General features: G+C 36.7%; 1 protein-coding gene across 1 annotated transcript in view; it reads right to left on the bottom strand.

Annotated features, from left to right (window-relative positions):
* Positions 1-4,153, bottom strand: part of LOC148019924 (uncharacterized) — a 49,450-nt gene extending 45,297 nt beyond the window's left edge. Inside the window, exon 1 of the mRNA XM_087700137.1 lies at positions 3,824-4,153. Coding sequence (XP_087556263.1) covers positions 3,824-4,056 — 233 coding nt within the window. The 5' untranslated portion in view covers positions 4,057-4,153. The remainder of the gene's footprint in view (positions 1-3,823) is intronic.
* Positions 4,154-18,845: the final 14,692 nt, after the last annotated feature.

Raw genomic sequence — 18,845 nt, 5'->3', positions numbered from 1 at the left:
GGAGCTCAAGGTCCTCCTAAGACCTGTGTTTGCTACATCCTCTCTATCCTACACTCCAATAGGTGGTCATAGACTTGGGATCCATCTTCAGTGGATGTCATTCTCTAATACGCTGCTCTGCCCTTGAGTATTTGTACACTCTTACATTCATTTGCAGTATTCATTCACTTCAAAGTTGTGTTCTTCTTTCCCTTCTTCTGTTTGTGTTTGAGTTTTGAGTTTTGCATTTAGGGCTTGAGTTTTGCGTTTTGCGTTTAGGGTTTGAGTTTTGCTTTATGTGTCTGTGTTTGTCTCTTTGTGTTTTTGTCGTGGTCATACACTCTGTGTTTCCTCACTACAAACCCTAGCAGTTTTAGGTGCTCGTCTTATAGTAGCAAAGTGGCACTCCTCATGTATCCCCATGCTAAAGAGGGATGATTCTAACAAGGCAGATGTAGGGCATATTAACACCTACCGTTTCTACATGCATCGACATCGTCTGAACTCTGGCAATTTCACTTAACTTTCAAGTCAATGAGGGAATGGTTCAACAACGAGTAGTATGTTTGCTCCTAGTCAATTTCCAATTGGGGGGGACACTTCAACCATTTGGTTGGACAAGGAAATCCATGATCATAATGTGTTTCTCCAAGGTTGTTTGTGTCAAACATAAACATCAAGTTATTTCCACTTTCTATGGTCATGGTTTGAGTATGATCGATATCAAATTTGGTGCATTCTTCAAGGTGCATCCAACATTGGTACATGATGTTGAAGTATCCACGGTGCATTCTTTGTCATTGTGTGCATTATGTGGTACAAATTTCAGCAAATCATTCTTGCAGTATGGGATATGGTGATTGTTCCTAGGGCCATGTTGTTCCCCATCACTGTATATTCATGGGTGTTAACGGATGTTATTTGGTCACCTATATAAGCAATTGGACAACTCATGTAGGACTAGCCTATTTCTCTCTAGTCTAGTCTTATAGTCTACATATACTCCACTCCTCAAATCTTATTGTATCCAATATAGTCCACTTGGTGAGACGGAGACTAGAGATATTCATTCATACATCTTTTGAGTTATTGCGTTCTCTTTCATTATTCATTGTTCTCAGTATTCAACAATTGTATTCTCACTTCCATTGCTCATCCTCACAACTAGATCTTACAACCAATGACAATTACATTTCTAGGCAATTAGCCAAAGAGCTTGACCTAAATGATAAGGAGATGAAGTCTCAAAATGATGATCAAGATTGTTGTTCTCATTTTAACATTAATGTGAAATTTCATGTCCAAGGGTAAAACAACCAAAATACATTTTACATCACGTCTTCATGGTTCCAACGTAATTCTCACATCTTGAAATTACAAGATAGACTACATTGTCTACTCTCAGAAAAAGAAGATGGAACTAGCACAAAATAATTTAAGTACAAGATTCATGGAGTTCTTGCTAGCATTGTGGACAATAGGTTGAAAAGTTTCACAACCATTTTGGGAGGATTCTACTTGCTAGGTTGATTTCACTCTTAGCATGTGTATGACCAACCATCTAAAGACTCAATTTCACATTGAGAATGTTCACCCGACTTTAGAGGACATGCTAAGACCGCACAAAGAAGCATGTCCTCTCACAAAGAAGCAATGCAAACTGGAAGAATATTTTAATGATGATAGACAAGAGTTAAAAGCATGCACCTACAAGACAGTCCATTAGTGCATAGGTCCAGGTATCAATCAAAAGCATAATTTTTTACGGGCATGGCAAAATGAGAAGGTTCATTGCACCAAGGAATTCTTAACCGCAACATATCAAAATGCTAACATTAATGTCTAAGAATACACTACACTAATTAAGATCTTTATCTAGACTCAAGGAAATCATCTAAAGACAAATGTCCCACTGAGAGGGTTCACTAGACTCTAGAGGACATGCAAAGGCCTCATAGATTCTAATGAGAGACCAGTCCAAAGCATGCACTTACAAGATATGGTCCATTTATGCTTAGGTCTAGGTATCAACCTAAAATGTCATTTGCACGCTAGAACTCCAAAATAAGAAGGTTTTATCACACTAAGGAGCTCTTTAAGCCCATTTATGAACATGTTAAAATCTTATGTAGGTTATTATTAAGAAAGCACTACATTAGTTAAGAGGATTATCTAGACAATAGAAAAGCATCTAGAGACTAGTGTCGCATTGAGAGGATTCACTAGACTCTAGAGGACATGCTAAGACTTCATGAAAAAGCACATATATTGGAAAGAATCTTCCAATGATACACAAGAGGCGAAGCATGTACCTACAAGTTGTAGACCATTCATGCTTCGGTCCAAATATCAACCTAAGGCACAATTCACACAAGAGCTACAAATGACAAGGTCCATTACACTCAAAAGCTTTTAAATGTGATTAATCAAAATGTAGCTTTACATATGTCAATGTTAAGAAAGGACTAGATCGATCAAAGAACTTATTTGGGCTTTCAAGAAAACCCCCCTCCCTTTTTTTTAAGGGTTGAGAGCTAGAAATTACGGAGGAGCAGGGTCCAAAACAATAGCTTAGTAAACTCAAAGGTTTCCAAACAATTGAACTCATGAGGTATTGTCCTATTGTGAGTGAGAAATTAAGCACTCTTTATAGGGACTCTTTAGTTAAGTGAAAGGAACAACCTAAAGGGTGAGTGTTATCTTATAAATCATCTTTGAGAAAAAAAGACACTAGATATACAACAATCCCTATCAATATAGACTAGTAGATGGAAACTTACAAGACAAGACAAGAAGGAAACATGGATTGAATAACAAGAAGCCTCCTAGTGAGACAAGCCCGTAAGCAGTTAGGCATCAACTCCATCATTGGCATACTCAATCAAAGCCACAATATCAAGTTTAGCATTGCCGTATCCTAAGAAGCCTATTGTGGAACCATTAAAGAGTGTTTGGATGGTATTCATGCACATACTCAGCTGAACAGAACTGCTGTTCTACCTGCTAAATGCAGTCAGGTGGATAGAAGCTTAGGTAAAATTTACCAAAATGGGACAAAACGTAAAGATCATTGTTCCTCTTTACAAGGTGACCTTTCATCTAGTATAACCCACCACTCCCCACCTTCACAAATAAGTCGCATAGGCATGCATGCCCTGCTCAGTGTCACAAAATTTTCAGGTGCAAAAATGAATGGGCAAGAAGAATCTAGACAAAATTGCGTGAATTGTTGCAAAGCAGGATTGAAATAGATGGACGTCCCTTAGATGATAATCTTGATGCGAGTTGTCAAATTCAACACCCACTTCTATTACGTTCCACACAACCTCCCTTTGTTGTATAAAAAGGAGGGATGAATCTCTTACTGCAAGCTTTTCCAACGTAGAAAAGATGTTAGAGGTGACTATTTGTATGATAACGAGCGAGAGAAAAAGAGAGAGAAGAGAGAGCACTTAAGAAGGCAAATGAACTTAAAGGAGCAAAAGGCAGATGCGGCGTTCGACTTGGTGAGAAGTACTTTGAAAGGACGATGCAGCATGAAAAAGATGCATGAAAAATCGATCCAATGCAAAAGAAATGGGATGATAGTACCCTACGTGAGCAGGTGCATCAAATGGCAACAATCGAACCATTAGCACGCACAAAAGCTTTCAATCTACAGTTCATGTTGCGAAGTAACGTTACAACAAACCAAACAAACCAAACCAAAAACAAGAAAACAAAAGCAAAACAAAATGCCAGTAGCAAACAAAACCGGACCCGGAAAAACGATCACAGAGAGCACCATATCAGGACCGCATTATGGTGAGAATGGAGAGCGAGATAGAGAACTACAGTTGCGTACCTTCTGCTTTGGTCTTCAAATCGGCCGCTTCTGAAGCCATGAGAAAGAAGAAAACGGGATGGGATGCTGTGATCAGCTCGTGCTCGAATGGATGCGGAAGGAACTACAGCTATGGTGTGCCGTGCGCCTGCTAGCCCTGGCAACAGCTGCTGATTCGATGTCAGCGACGAGAACTGCCGACACCAAACCGAAACGGCAGATGAAGCATTCCGCCTGCGGAGGAGGGCCGCCATGCTCTCGCGCGCTCGCTCGCTCGCTCGCTCGCTAAAGTCTCCGAAGTTGGGAGGTATATGGCTTTAAGGGGTGGCTCGACGTTTTGAGTCGTTTCGTCATTAGCTTGCTTGTGTAATGGTTTAAGCACCTTTGTGGGGCAAAATCATGAGCATTTGCGGGTTGGTCAAAGCCCAAGCACTTAAGACGCATAACATGCCTAGGCACATTTTACTTCGGCAAGTTTATATAGTTAAATTTAATAAGGCATGGATGGTTTATTTCACCGTGCTTAACTTTTGCATTAGAATGTTTGGAGCAAAATGCTTGCAAAAATAGAGATACTTCATGAACTAGCTAGAGTTTAAAAGATCCGGCGATCATGCATTGGTATAATTGCATTTTCTCTCACCTCTCTTTCTCCTCTGTATAGTTGCATTTAGTCTCTCTTTGCCAATTGACTAGGGTCCAAGTTAAGTTTGCAATCATGTGATTGCAATACCTTCACTCCATTTCTACACACCCAAGTCAATGGACTTGGGCATGGCACAACTCTAACTAAACTATCAAGTAAAGGTAGTCACATTTTAAGTAAGGAGGCAAAAGTGCCTACTACAACATGTCTCCTACTTTACTTTTAAAACTTTTGTAAAGTTTATCAAAAGTTGGTGATGGTACCACCCTTAACTCAATTAATGAACTAGTGATGAATATATTTTCCTAAGCTTGTTCTATCATTTTCTTGGCATATTCTCTTTGAAGTTTGACTTCTCTTACCTTTTCTTTTTTGCTGGAAGTGACAGTCTTTGGGATGTTTTGATGAATCATTACAATGCAAATATCAATTATTCAAATGTGACTTACCTTGTCAAAAATTTTCATGTCGTCTCCAACCCTGCCCCGTCTTTGCTATGCTACCTATGCAAATTAATATCGAGTTTCTTGAAAGATTTTGCAATCGTCTTACGTAGAATAATATAATCTTTCATTTAGTCATTCTCATTCGTAGAAGCTTCTTTCATTCGAGTGGGGGAAAGTTGTATTGGAGGTGGGTTAATACATACAAGGAAAATAAGATGTAAGGTTGATGCCAATTTTTCCTCTTCCTAGCATGCTTAGCTTGAAACACAACTTCATTAACAAAACTAGCACTCCTTACATGCAAACATTAGGCCACTTCACAGTTGCTTTGTGCTACTGTACCCTTCCCTTACTTCTCCCTCTCCCACAAGTTTGAGTTACTAATACTACTTATAAGTCTAAGTCTAACTAATTAACTAATACTACTAATATTACATAAGCAATGAAGCTCTCTCTCTCTCTCTCTCTCTCTCTCTCTCTCTCTCTCTCTCTCTCTCTCTCTCTCTCTCTCTCTCTCTCTCTCTCTCTCTCTCTCTCTCTCTCTCTCTCTCTCTGTGGACTACTATGTGGATAGTAGGATGGACATCAAGCATGGTAGGCCTGAGGCTGTGGAGATGTAGGGAGGCCCAAGTTTGCCTATTGCCCTTGCATGTGCTTCGTCCCCTTCTTTTACCTTGATTTTCTTCACTTCCTCTCTCTATGGCCCCCTTATTGTTTCCTCATCTTCTCTCCTACTTTGTCTACCCTACCAATTTTGTCCACCCTATCATTGTACTACCCAACCAAGAGCAATGTGTGTGTGTGTGTGTGTGTGTGTGTGTGTGTGTGTGTGTGTGTGTGTGTGTGTGTGTGTGTGTGTGTGTGTGTGTGTGTGTGTGTGTGTGTGTGTGTGTGTGTGTGTGTGTGTGTGTGTGTGTGTGTGTGTGTGTGTGTGTGTGTGTGTGTGTGTGTGTGTGTGTGTGTGTGTGTGTGTGTGTGTGTGTGTGTTTCCATTTTGGTTGTGGTAAATGTTTCTCCCTCTTTCATGGTGTTTTGATTTTGGCCATGGCTCTCCTAACTCTCTGACCTTGCTCCAATACTCCACCACATCCACAATGGTGGCTTGCAGTGTTGTCCTTCTCTTTGTTACCATGGAACTAGGCAGGGACGAGCAAGAAAAAAAAAGGGTCTAGAACCCTAATCCACATTGATGAAGTAGTCCATATTCATCTTCCTTCCTCAAATAGCATTTGACACAACTTTGAATAGCATCAATTCCTCCAATAGCTTCCTAAGAAATCAAAGTAAATAGGAGTTTCTATCTTGATCTCCCATTGAAGACATTTTGAGGTGACTATTAAGGCTACATATAGTAATCTTCCTCCCTCCCTCACCTACATATAAGTGGTGGCAAGGTTGAAAGAGTCTCTCTCTCTCTCTCTCTCTCTCTCTCTCTCTCTCTCTCTCTCTCTCTCTCTCTCTCTCTCTCTCTCTCTCTCTCTCTCTCTCTCTCTCTCTCTCTCTCTCTCTCTCTCTCTCTCTCTCTCTCTCTCTCTCTCTCTCTCTCTCTCTCTCTCTCTCTCTCTCTCAATAGTGCATTTGCAAGACATTGAGGGATGGTAATGTTGTGTACATTTCATTGAGGAAGGAGACATGTTGTGCATTGAGTACAAGATTTTGGTGAGTAAGAGGAGGCATTTATGTAGCTCAACTGCAACCATTAAAATAGTGAAAAGAGTACTAATATGATGACAAAAATACTTTGATAAATTTGAATTTTACAAAGACAATAGTGCTTTTTTGAAACAAAAGTGCTTTTACATATACAAACGTATGTTTAGTAATAATATCATAATTAACTATTTAGAGCTATGTCTACTCAAGAAGCCAACGAACAAAGAGTAGATCAATAAAACAATAATAATTGCAACTAAGGATCTAGAAAACCAGATATTGATATGTATGATGATAATGAGGAAGTATAAATGAAACTAGACCTATAGTCTACTCTACGGAAATAGTGAACTGACTTATTGTAAACATTACAACTCAAACAGACTAATGAGCTCAATGCCTATTATAAAGCTCTCAATGAGATCTTTTCCAATGTCTCACCTATTCTTCAATATATAAGCCATATATAGAGCTAGCTTAGTCATGAGAATATAGAGTTGACGTTACTCATAACTTTCAACTAGTTAATAGCCTAGTTGGAGAGGTTCAACAACACCAAGGTTTGCAAGAGCCATAACTTGTGGTTTAGAATTCTAATTTGGGTGATCAAGTACTTTAAATTTATCTACATGAGTTGAACTTTCCAAATAAATAATATAATAATTATTATTATTTTGAGATTGTTAGAAAAAAGTTATTGTAATTCATGTAAAACTGAATTGTTTACTATAGCATGTAAAGACTAGTTTACATGCTAATTTGGACATTTGATATTTCAATATTCCCCCTCAAAATCAACTTCTTATAGCAGCCGATTTTAATAAAATACCTAAACATTTATCAATCATTCCTTCTCACATGTAAAGACCTTTCTCTTACTCCAAGATTGAGTCCATGTTGCTTGAATATTTCTCATACAATTGGCTTTTAAATGAAGATATCTATAATACAATTGTTAGAGGAGACCTGCTTCAAAATTACTTCATGAGAGAGAACCTTCTCTGTAATGAAGTGATGTGACACTTAAATATGTTTTGACCTTGCATGGTAAATTTTATTGTGTGCTTGTGTTGAATGATTGATTGTTGAAGATTATTGTGGGAGTCTTCTCATCTTGCATTTTAGCTTTAATAAATAACCTTTGTAGCCATGAGGCCTCTTTTATTGGGAGTTTAAGAGCTAGCAAGGAACCTTTGTAGCCATAAATCCTCTTTTGTTGTGAGTTTAAGAGCCTTATACTTAGCTTTAGTAGAAGAGAGACAAATGGTATCTAGCTTCTTTGAAAGCCAAGAGATTGCACCATCTACTAGGAGGAAGGCATAATTAGTAGTGGGCTTACAGTCCATTGCATCATTGGCATAGTTAGAATAAGAGAATCCTCTTAGACATAAAATTTTACATTTATACTTAGTGCCACAAGCACATGTTCCTTAGATATATTTCAACACTTGTTTGTCCATAGTTCAATGGCTTTCTATCAGTGCCTACACAAATCAATAAAGATTGCCAATGGATAGCTAATGTCTGGCCTCTTAACAATAAGATAGATGAGACTTTGAATCAACTTTCTATACAATCTTACATACTTTAGGGGCTTTTAATCAATTGCATTTTCAACTTTGCAATTGATTTCCATTCGGGCCACAAATGATTTATAGTTGTCGTCCAAAACTTTTTTAGCAAAGAAATAGCATATTTTTGTTGAGAGATAAAAGTAGAATATTTGTTTCTCTATACTTCTATTTCCAAAATATAGTGAATAAATCCTAAGTCCATCCCAAATTTTGAAGTTAAGTCTATTTTCATGTCAACTAAGAGCTTATCATCGTTGCCAATTAGTACCAAATCATCCACATAAAGCAACATAAAATAGATAATTTGACCATCATGCTTGTAGTACAGGCTATGTTTATACTCACTTTTTGTGAGGCATATTAGCATAAGTGTAGTATGCGACCTTGAACACCAATTCCTTGGAGCTTGCTTCATCTCATATATACTCCTCTTCAACCTATAAACCATATTTTCTTTTCATTTTACAATGAATCCATTAGGCTATTGCATGTATACTTTCTCATTTAGGAAGCCATTCAAAAATACATATTTTTACATCCATTTGATAGATGTTCTAGTATTTTATGGTACTAGAGAAAAAGTATCCTTCTAATATTTGATAATAGTCATTTTTCTACTAGAGAAAAAGTATCCTCATAATCTACTCCATATTGTTGGGATATAGCTTGTAGATCCATTTGTGTCCAATTTCTTTCTTTTATTTTGGTGACTCCACATGTTCCCAAGTACTATTATCCAAAGAGTTGCATACTCTTCATCCATTGCATATTCACAAAACAAAGGTTCCTCTTTTTGCATGATTAAGGTCATCAAGGTATAGTTAAATTGTCATTAAAGTCAATTATCTTCATTCCTGGTATATGTAAGCCTATCAAGAGGCTATAGATCCTCTTTGAGATCTCCTCGAATTGAGTGTTTGGGCCGATTCTTCAGTAGCACCTTCATTGTTGTCCTGAACTACTTCTATGTAAACTCCATGTAAGCTAGGAACTTCATGAGCTTTTTTTAAAGCTATAGAACCATTGTCCTTGAGTTGAAGGCTTCGTCCTTTATCAAACAAGGCATCTCTACTAACCAAAAAGGATTTCTTTTATGGATCATAAAGCCCATAAGCTTTGCTTACTTCACCATAGCCAATAAGTATGCATTTCTTGGATTTGACTAGTGCTTTATCTTTGTCTTCTTGAGGAATATGAGCATAGTATGTAGAGCCAAATACTTTCAAATGATGAACTTTGGGTTTCCTCTTGAAAAGTACCTTGTATGGGGTCTTACCGTGTAATGGTTCAGTTGTTGGTAATCTATTACTTAGGTACACTATTGTGTTCACTGCTTTAGCCCAATAGATATTAGGAAGGGACTTTTCTACAAGCCTAGAATTAGCGCACTCCATAAGTGTCATGTTCTTTCTTTCTACAATACCATTTTGCTGAGAGTCCTTGAGCATGTCACTTAATCCCATTTTCATCACAAAAATTACAAATTGCATTTGAAATATACCCATCCATATTATTTGACTTGAGAATTTTGATTTGATTGGGTAAGGATATCACCATAGAATAAAACACATCACCATATCCCGTACCAACATAGAGGAAAGAAAAACAAATCATAGCAAACAACACTTAATGAATAAAATAATATATGGAAAGCATTGAAGTTAGAGGTTGCATAGGAAACATAATTGCTATCTTCATTATTATCATCCATAAGTGTCCTGCTCTTTCTTGCTACAATACCATTTTGCTAAGGGTCCTTGAGCATGTCACTTAATCCCATTTTCATCACAAAAATTACAAAATGCATTTCAAATATACACACCCCCATTCTTTGACTTGAGAGTTTTCATTTTATCGGGTAAGGATATCATCGCAAAATAGAAAATATCACCATATCCATACCCAACATAGAGGAAAGAATACCAAATCATAGCAAACAACACTTGATGAATGAAAGAATATATGGAAAGCATTGAAGATAGAGGTTGCATAGAAAACATAATTGCTATCTTCATTATCATCATTGCATACATTGCGAATGCATGAGCATAATAGATTGCATTACAATTAAAGCCATGCTATGAATTGGCAAATTCAAAAAGGACATGACCATTGATACATGACTATTCATTGATACATTGCGAGCATAGACTATTCAACCCCTAGCATCTAGTGCATTGTCCAACATGTAACACATGGCACACACTGAGGACTCAAACCCATTATAGTCCTCAGAGCAAGTTCGTATGGAGTGACCATAGGACTAAGAACAAGCACTGGAGGATGCATGGAAGGAGGAATTGGACCACTTGACCTTGATGAGGAGATGCAACAACTATAGGCCAATTCTAGACAATAGGTGGATTATGAGAGTGATGTGGAGATGGTAGAAATGGATGATAATTAAGATGGTTATGTTGCATCCACAAATCAACGGAGTTACACAAAGGTGGCTCGAGCACATTATAGAAAGCAATCTTAGATGTGATAAAACCTCAATAAACCATGCATCTCATACTATACTTGGTTCCTATCAATAGAACTATGATTGTCAAGTGATACTAATGGTCGATGCATTGCAAAAATCTCTCTTATTGCTCTAATTAACATGCAGTGCAATTGCATTTGCTTCTCTCTAATTGCTTCTTAATGCCCATCCTATCATCAACAATAGTGTTCTCCAAACCATCCTTCTATTGGCCATCCTATTACTCAACACCTTATTACTATTGGGTGTCCTACCTATCCTTTCCAAACTCCTTACTAGAGGATTGGGGGTGTTGAATCTACCAATAGAATATGTCTTCCTAAATTAGAGCTTGTTTGTCCCATGATAATAAACTCATCAGATACAGACTTGGCGGGGACAAAAGTGGACTCGCTTGTAGTAACTAGAATATATGGAGTGATAAATTACAAAGCCTTAGGGGGATATGTGTCAAGTACATAGGCTGTCACATAAAACAACTTCAAGCTAAAAACTAGGTAGTCAAGCTTGACTCTTAATTGTGTATTATGACATCTCCATGAGTGATATGTTTTTCCTCTCAACTACACCATTTTCGTTGTGGTGTATATGGCACTATACATTGTATTTTATTCCACATTCAGGTAGATAGTTAAATACCTTAGACATATATCCCCCCCCCCCCCCAAAATTAAAATGGAGGGTGCTCACTTTACATCTTGACAAATTTTCAACCATCTTAACAAACTACTCAAAGCACAAAAATACTTCAAACATAGCTTAAATGATATACCCATGCATGCCTGGAGTAATAAAGAATGAAAGTCACAAGTACACGTAGTTACCAAAAGATGTTATTTGTATTGGACCACAAACATCATTGTGTATAAGTTGCAATTTGTGAATAGCTCTCATTGAACCATCTGTTGGAAATGAAGCACATTGCATTTTACCCAATATGTTGCCTTCATAAGCGTGCTTTTTAGGTGGCTCAAGAGTACCAATGAAGACATCATATCAAATTTGTACAAGTGCAATAAACTAGTAAAATTTAGATGGCCAAAACATGCATGCCAATGTATTGCTTTTGAAACGCCATGTCTTCCATACATTTCCCCTAGTTATTGAGCTTATACAACCCATGACATAATGAACCAAATGCAATAATCGTATCATCACAAGAAACATCATGAATTGTACATCTATCATCATCAAACTTCACAATCAAGCCAATTTTGGCAAGTGCATGAATCGACAATAAATGCTATTTTATATTTGGCACATACAAGGCATCAATAAGTGTAAAAGCACTGCCACTAACAAAAGTTAGCACAAAAAATTCAACTCCTTTGATAGGATAAGAGAAAGTTTTAGAACATTGAGTAGAGAAGTGAACTAGCCAAGTAGAGAAGTAATATGCTTTGGGACACCATTGTCAAAGTACCATACATCTGAACCCACAATAGACATGCAAAATCATGTAAAGAAGGATCGTAATTGCAAAGTGCACTAAAGAGCCATTTTGTATCTTGTAGAACATTAGCAGATTTTGACTTAGAAGGACATGCATCTACAACAATAGCCACACTAGCCTCTTTCACAATCAATTTAAGACATTCCTTTGTGATATGATATTTTGCCTTGCAATACTTGCAAAATTTCTGACTCACTTTTTTCTTCTCATCCTTATAAGCCTTCTTTGTCTAAGTAACATTTGTAGACTTTGCTCACTAATAGAAAATGAAGCTTTTCCTTTACCTTTATGACTAGCCACAAAACCTTGTCTACAATATGCATACTGGATCTATTTTGTCTAGATTATTCTTCTTATAGCAAAATGACCAACTTGTCAAATAAAGCATTTGGATTTCCTTTCATCTCATCAACAAAAAGTAGACAAAACTCTGTTAAGAATCAAGAAGACCATTGAGAACAATCTACACAAGTGAATTGTCTAGCAAAATCTTATCTATAGCAATCAAGTACTTCTTAAGATATTTGATCTTTGCCAACAAAATTTCCATGGAGTCACCTTCATCCATATGTTAATTTTTAAACTAATTATGCAGGTAAGCAATATGAGTCTCATTTCTTCCTTGACACAAACATGTAAGAGTATTCAAAGCATCCTTAGTTGTCTTACACGATCGACTATATGGAACCATAGTATGCTTAATAGACAATGCAATCAATCCATGAGCCCCTACATCTTTGCCATCCCAATGAATCTTCTTAGGACTAGGTGGTGGTGGTGCTCTAGCATTAATTGGAGAAAAAAACCCAAACCTATAGCATCCTCAACATCACCTATTTTTGTTGCTTTTGTTGCACTTGCAACACTTGAAACACCAACAAGCCATCTTTTCATTCCATGTACAATATTCCAAAGGCTTCTTACAAACAATACACGATGCATCATGTAAGCCCACAATGGATGGTTTGTTCCATCCAATTTGTCCTCACAGCCAACATACAAAATACTACATTGTTTCCAGCCAACAGCCATTAAATGTACTTAATGCAAATTTGCATGTGTAGAGGAAGATATGCACAAAACCAATAGGTGTTGTGTAGCACTGTATAAAGGAGGTTGTAAGGACTCTTATCAATAGAAATGATTGATGTAAAAAAATTAGAATATAGGAAAAATAACCTACCCATACTGATAGTGGTGCAAATTAAGGTCAAAATAAACTCAAATAAAAAAATCTAATGACATCAAGCCCTTATAGCTTCTCCCATTGTATTTAGCGGCATGTGAATGCTTGTCAAATCTCATCCCAATTTAAGGAAATCAAGTAGAGGGTGTTGTCGACTCTATCCAAGAGGTTGAAGTCTACTTTGATACCAAATTTTGAATTTAGGATTGCGAGAATGCAAGTACATAGCTTGGAGAAGAAAAAGTTTGAGAGAGCACAACTCAAAGTGTATTGAGAAATATCAATAAAGAAGAGTTACAATACTGAGTATACCCTAAAAGTGAATAGGCATATATATAAGGCTAAGGGAAAACAACCTCTTAAAGATGAAAAAAAGTGCCTTGGCAATACTAAGTGTGTTCACACTATCATTATCAAAATATAGTAACACTCTTACTGGCTCCTACTTCATCAAACGAGATGGATTTCAAGACTAATTTGGTTCCATCCAAGAGCTCTAACTAAAGTCTTAAGTTGCCTTGAGATGGTTCTCCATCTTAATGGGAAGTCCTTGCTACAAGCACTACTTCTAGTACCACATTGTTTGTGGTCATGATACTTACCCATGGCTAACTCCTTCCCATAGCCCATATGTTTTCCTAAAGGAGTTTAATGTTGAATATAGCTAGTGGTGCTTGGGCTACCTCAAGAAAGGCCTCGTGCAACAGGTGATCTTGTAGTAAGAGCGAGAGGCAATGTGGCAGTAGTTGGCAACAGAAATGCTAACATGTGGAAGCATATTCATCAGCCAACAAGGAGTGTTCCCATAGTAGTGACAGTGCTTCTAGCATATGATTTGACACAACTAAGGTTGCAGACCATATTCACAAGCACTTTCAAGTTGCATAGTTAGAGATGACCATGTTGTATTAAATAACAAGTCTAAAGAATGCAAACAATTCTATTACGATATAATTAGAGACTAAGGAGCTTAAGCAGTTGATGCTACAAGAAACGTGGAATGACTAGGTTGATTCCATTTGTTAGTACTGTATGGGTCTGTAGGAGCCTTGCTCTTAATTGTTTTTTCTCCCTATGTTGTTAGCCTTCATCATATAATAGCTAAATTTTTATAGAAAATATAAAGAGAATAAATTGCAAGAGATAAGATAAATATACAAAACTTGCATGACACAAGGTTCACTACAATATTTGCCCATGCACGAATGAGTACCTCCCCCATGCATGTATTTATAATATCGAATTAAGCTTTTATGCTCAAAATACATTGAAGAAATCTTTTTGAGTTATTGTCTTTTCTTTTCTTGCACAAGTTGCTTTTGTGCAAATAAATCAAACACACCCTATAGATTTACAAAAAAAGAAGAAGGTTGTAAAGTCCTTGAGCTTATGGGTGCATACAAAATATAATAGTTTTAATAATATTTTTAAATGCTATAAAGCATACACACTCCAAAATACTAATTCCACACGATTCAATCTAATAATTTGCTCATGATAGCACAAAACACACTAGTATCCTTCCATCTATCTGCCAAACATAATGAGACTAGTATTGCACACATGCATTCATGCAATAAGTCATAGACTATGTGGAAAATAGACAGAATCCATAATAGTAAAAATTATCTAAATTCCATAATAAGTTCTAGTAAAATACTGTGATAAATATAATTTCATAGCATCTCCTAGGGATTAAAAAGCAACCATACCCAATTGATAACTCAAAGAAAAATGCAAGGTTGGCCAACCTTACGCTAGTGTTACTTTTTGCAATGAATTTGCATCTTACACTAGTGTTGCCTCTTGCAACAAATGAATGCTTTCTTATTAATAAAGTTTCATGGATTTTACATGAAACATTGCCTCTTGCAGATAGCGAATTTATGTCCATGGTCAAAGAATTTGTTTATCCTTAGAATTCAAAAGTTATTGTGTGAGTGTGATAATCAATGGTGGCAAGATTCAAATGATGCCTAAAAGGCATACCAAGGATAATGTTTGATGATTGAAGAGACGTAGCTAAGAAATCATATATCTCTTTATATATATCCATATAAATTTCTAACTCTTTTATTTCCCATATTCCATTATATCTAATGCCTTGAAATGTAGATTTAACCTTGTATAATGAAAGATTGGTTTCTAATTACAACCTCCTAGAACCATTGTTTTGAAATAAAGCCATAAGAACTATCATTGTCATGCAAAATGGTCACATCTAAATCATGCACAATAGCTTTCATCTCTCAATAAAGCATGTAAAGAAATAGAGATATTGATTTTTCTTCAGTTGCTGCTTCTTACTACAATGTGATAGTAGTCCAATTAGGAGCGTAGTCAAGTACCTTCTGGATGTGCAATTGGGACATGCTTTGATTGTTGTTGGGTGGTAGTTGAGCTCAGTAATCCAATCAATAATGTCCAAGTCTTCCATAATAATAACAAGTAAACTTGGGATTTTTATTTTGAATATTAATATTTGTAGTTTGAGGCTTTATCTTATTATTCAGACAGTTGTCTATATATCTTTGCACATTGCCGTTTCTTGCTTGAAAGTTGGAAGTCTTGTTAGGTGGAAAAGAGTTAGGACAATAGGACACAAATGGTTTATTCAGATTATGATTGTTGTTGAAGGATCAAGGTATATGAGAGTGTTGATGACAAAGCATCTAAGCAATGGATTGAAATTATTTCTCAACATTGTAATACTTCCAGGCAATAAAAGTTAGTTGGTTAGTTTGAAAGTTAGTTAGTCAATTAGTAAGTTAGTAAGGTCACTAACTAAATACTAACTAAAGTAAAAACTAACTAATGTTAATAACTAACTAACTAACAAAATTTTAAAAAAAATTGAGGATCGTAACCTGGCATTTTTTTTCAAATTGACAAGGACTGTAGCCACCCATCATGGAAGTTACCACATGAATGAGAGTTATGAGCCATATTAGTCATTAATGTTAGTGTGTATAGTATGGATGGTCCAAAAATACTAGATTTTTGAAAAAAACTAGCATATTCTTGATATTTTGGGTATTATTTATTGTAAATATTCCAAAAGGCTATGAAAACTTCTAGAATAGGGTGTCATGTAAAAAAAGCAAGTGGCTTTTTTAGCCAGTTTTGGAGATTTAATGCAAAAAAAGAAGGATTGGCGAAATCACGCACATTGCGATCACAATTCACAACAGGCAGCAAAACAACACTCCGAACAGGGAAAAGAAGGAGTAATCTGAAAGATTTTTGACCACGTGTTACTCCCCTTTGGAAGCCAACGAAACCATCAAATTTGTGATTTGAGCATCAGATTGCATCTTAGAAGTTTTAGATTGCTGATTTGGCTAAGATCCCTTTCATATGGAGCTTTTCTTCTTAGCCACAACCCTCCTTCTCTAATTTAGTTATAAATAAGAGGCATAGGGAGCAGTTTAGAGAGCCATAAGGAGACCCCGAGAGGCTACGAGAGGGAGGTAGAAGGATACCCCTCCAAGAGGCTGCGAGAGAGAGAGAGAGAGAGAGAGAGAGAGAGAGAGAGAGAGAGAGAGAGAGAGAGAGAGAGAGAGAGAGAGAGAGAGAGAGAGAGGTTACCCTGAGAGGCTGCGAGGGAGAGAGGAGAGAGTTAGCTCAAACCCCCTGTCTCGATCTTTGACTAAGCCATCTTCTCTGACGTTCTCCCATCCCAAATTCATTCCTCCTTATTTGTCTCTCCAATCCACTTGCGAACGATGGCTCTAAAGCGATGAGGTGGAAAGACCATGGGAACAAGTGCAATCGATCAAGGAATGGGTATTGCTAGAGATACGGGAGTGCTCAAGGTTGTCAGAGTTGCCACTACCAATGGAACATCGGGTGTGGTGAACATGAGTGCAAGCAAAGGTGACATTTCAACAATGTTGTCATGCCAAACTAGGTTATTCACTACTAGGTTATTATTTCGCCACATAAAATAATAAGATTTATATCGAATTTTTACATAAAATATTAGCTTTCATATTTTTTACTTACATGAGTTAACAATTTTATCTAGAGATACACGTATAAATGGTTAACTACTACCTATGATTTGTAGTTAGATTAATCAATATTATAATTCGTAAGATCATGAGATGGAAATAGTTGCAGGAGGATATTGCACGAAATGAGTAAAAGACTATATGGGTATTCAAGATTAATAAAATAACTCAATAAATTATCAACACGATAAGGTTAAGGTAGATTAAGACTTGTTATGAAAAGTGAATGTCTATTTAAGGGTCTTGTAAATCATATTGTTAAATTATTATTGCAATATTTTTTTTCTAAAGGAAATTCTCTTATGTTGGGTAAGGTAGCCCCAAACGGAAAATTCATGTCTTGCTTAATATATTGTAAGAGATGTACTCAAACTTCTTTATGGGGAGGAGAATTCTTATCAGAATGTAAGGTTACCTTAGGATAAGGTCTACCTTGGCTATGGAAGTTGTGAACTGCACAATGGTGTGATTGTCATTGTTTGAAAGGATTGTTTGTGTTTGCTAGAATCTAGATATTTGATTAAAAGCATTAACAAACAAGATAAAATGAAAGATCACGCTAGGCTACCCCCAAGCTAGCTACGAGACCCTACTTCAAGGGGGTCATGGTTATTGCTTTGAGAGGCTTAGACCAGCTCCATAACGAAAGGTTTATTTGTAGGGATAGCCTCGGGCACTAGGAGATGTGGATGCCAAGGGAGGCCCTGGCCATAAATTTTGCATTACTCTTAGAATCCAACGAACCCCTTCGTGACTTAGGATGGGATCTTGAAACCCTAAAGACTAGTTATAAGGGTGGAATCTTAGTGAGCAGAATACCCTCGTGGAGTTCTGTATATCTTCCGCATGGTCGAAAAGATGGAAATTGTAATAAACTTCCAATATAATAAAGAAATTTGTTTTACTTAAGGGTTGTTTGAATTGTATGCATGTCCATGAGATAAATTACGTGAAGGAACCTATGATTTAACAGACTAATTAAGAAATCCGGTTGTATATGTTCCAATAAATGTGTTATAGGTAATTAAAAAACTAAAGATGATTCCGTCATCAAAGGAAAGTGGGTGAGCATAACCCTTGACGGGTCGGTAGGGTGATCCTAGTTCGCTAGGAGATTTTCTAAATCGGTGGAGAAATAGGAAGACAACTAATTAGTCATTAGGTAGAACCGACTTGTATTATTTTAGTTGACGTTTTGCACTCCCCTCTGTCTCTCGTTCTCTTTGAACCAAGTGTCATGGCAAGTCCGCTTTAGTTTGAGTAATATTGTAGGAAGCGGGAACTCGAATTTATTGACGCTAGCTAGTTGTTATTAGGAGACCTGTTGTCGTGCCGCTACGCCCACATCGTGTGAAAAACTCTAGAGTGTGGCTTCCTTATAGATCTAGAGAGCCAATGCCACTTTAGGCATTAGTGTTAGTGTCCATAGTTCAAAAACGTTAGATTTTTGGACATGTTTTAGCTCATTTTTTATATTTTAGATATTATCTCTTGTAAAAATCCATAAAATTGTAGACAACTTCTAGATTAGGATAATATATAAAAGAAAGCCTATAGCTTCCAGGTATTTTGAGAGGATTTTAT

This window comes from Lygodium microphyllum, chromosome 19, assembly GCF_053477565.2.
Source record: "Lygodium microphyllum isolate KBCC chromosome 19, Lygodium_microphyllum_v1.1.10, whole genome shotgun sequence".
NCBI classification, from domain to species: domain Eukaryota; kingdom Viridiplantae; phylum Streptophyta; class Polypodiopsida; order Schizaeales; family Lygodiaceae; genus Lygodium; species Lygodium microphyllum.
Note: the sequence above shows the minus strand (reverse complement) of the source record. Positions and strands in the feature narration are given on the sequence as shown.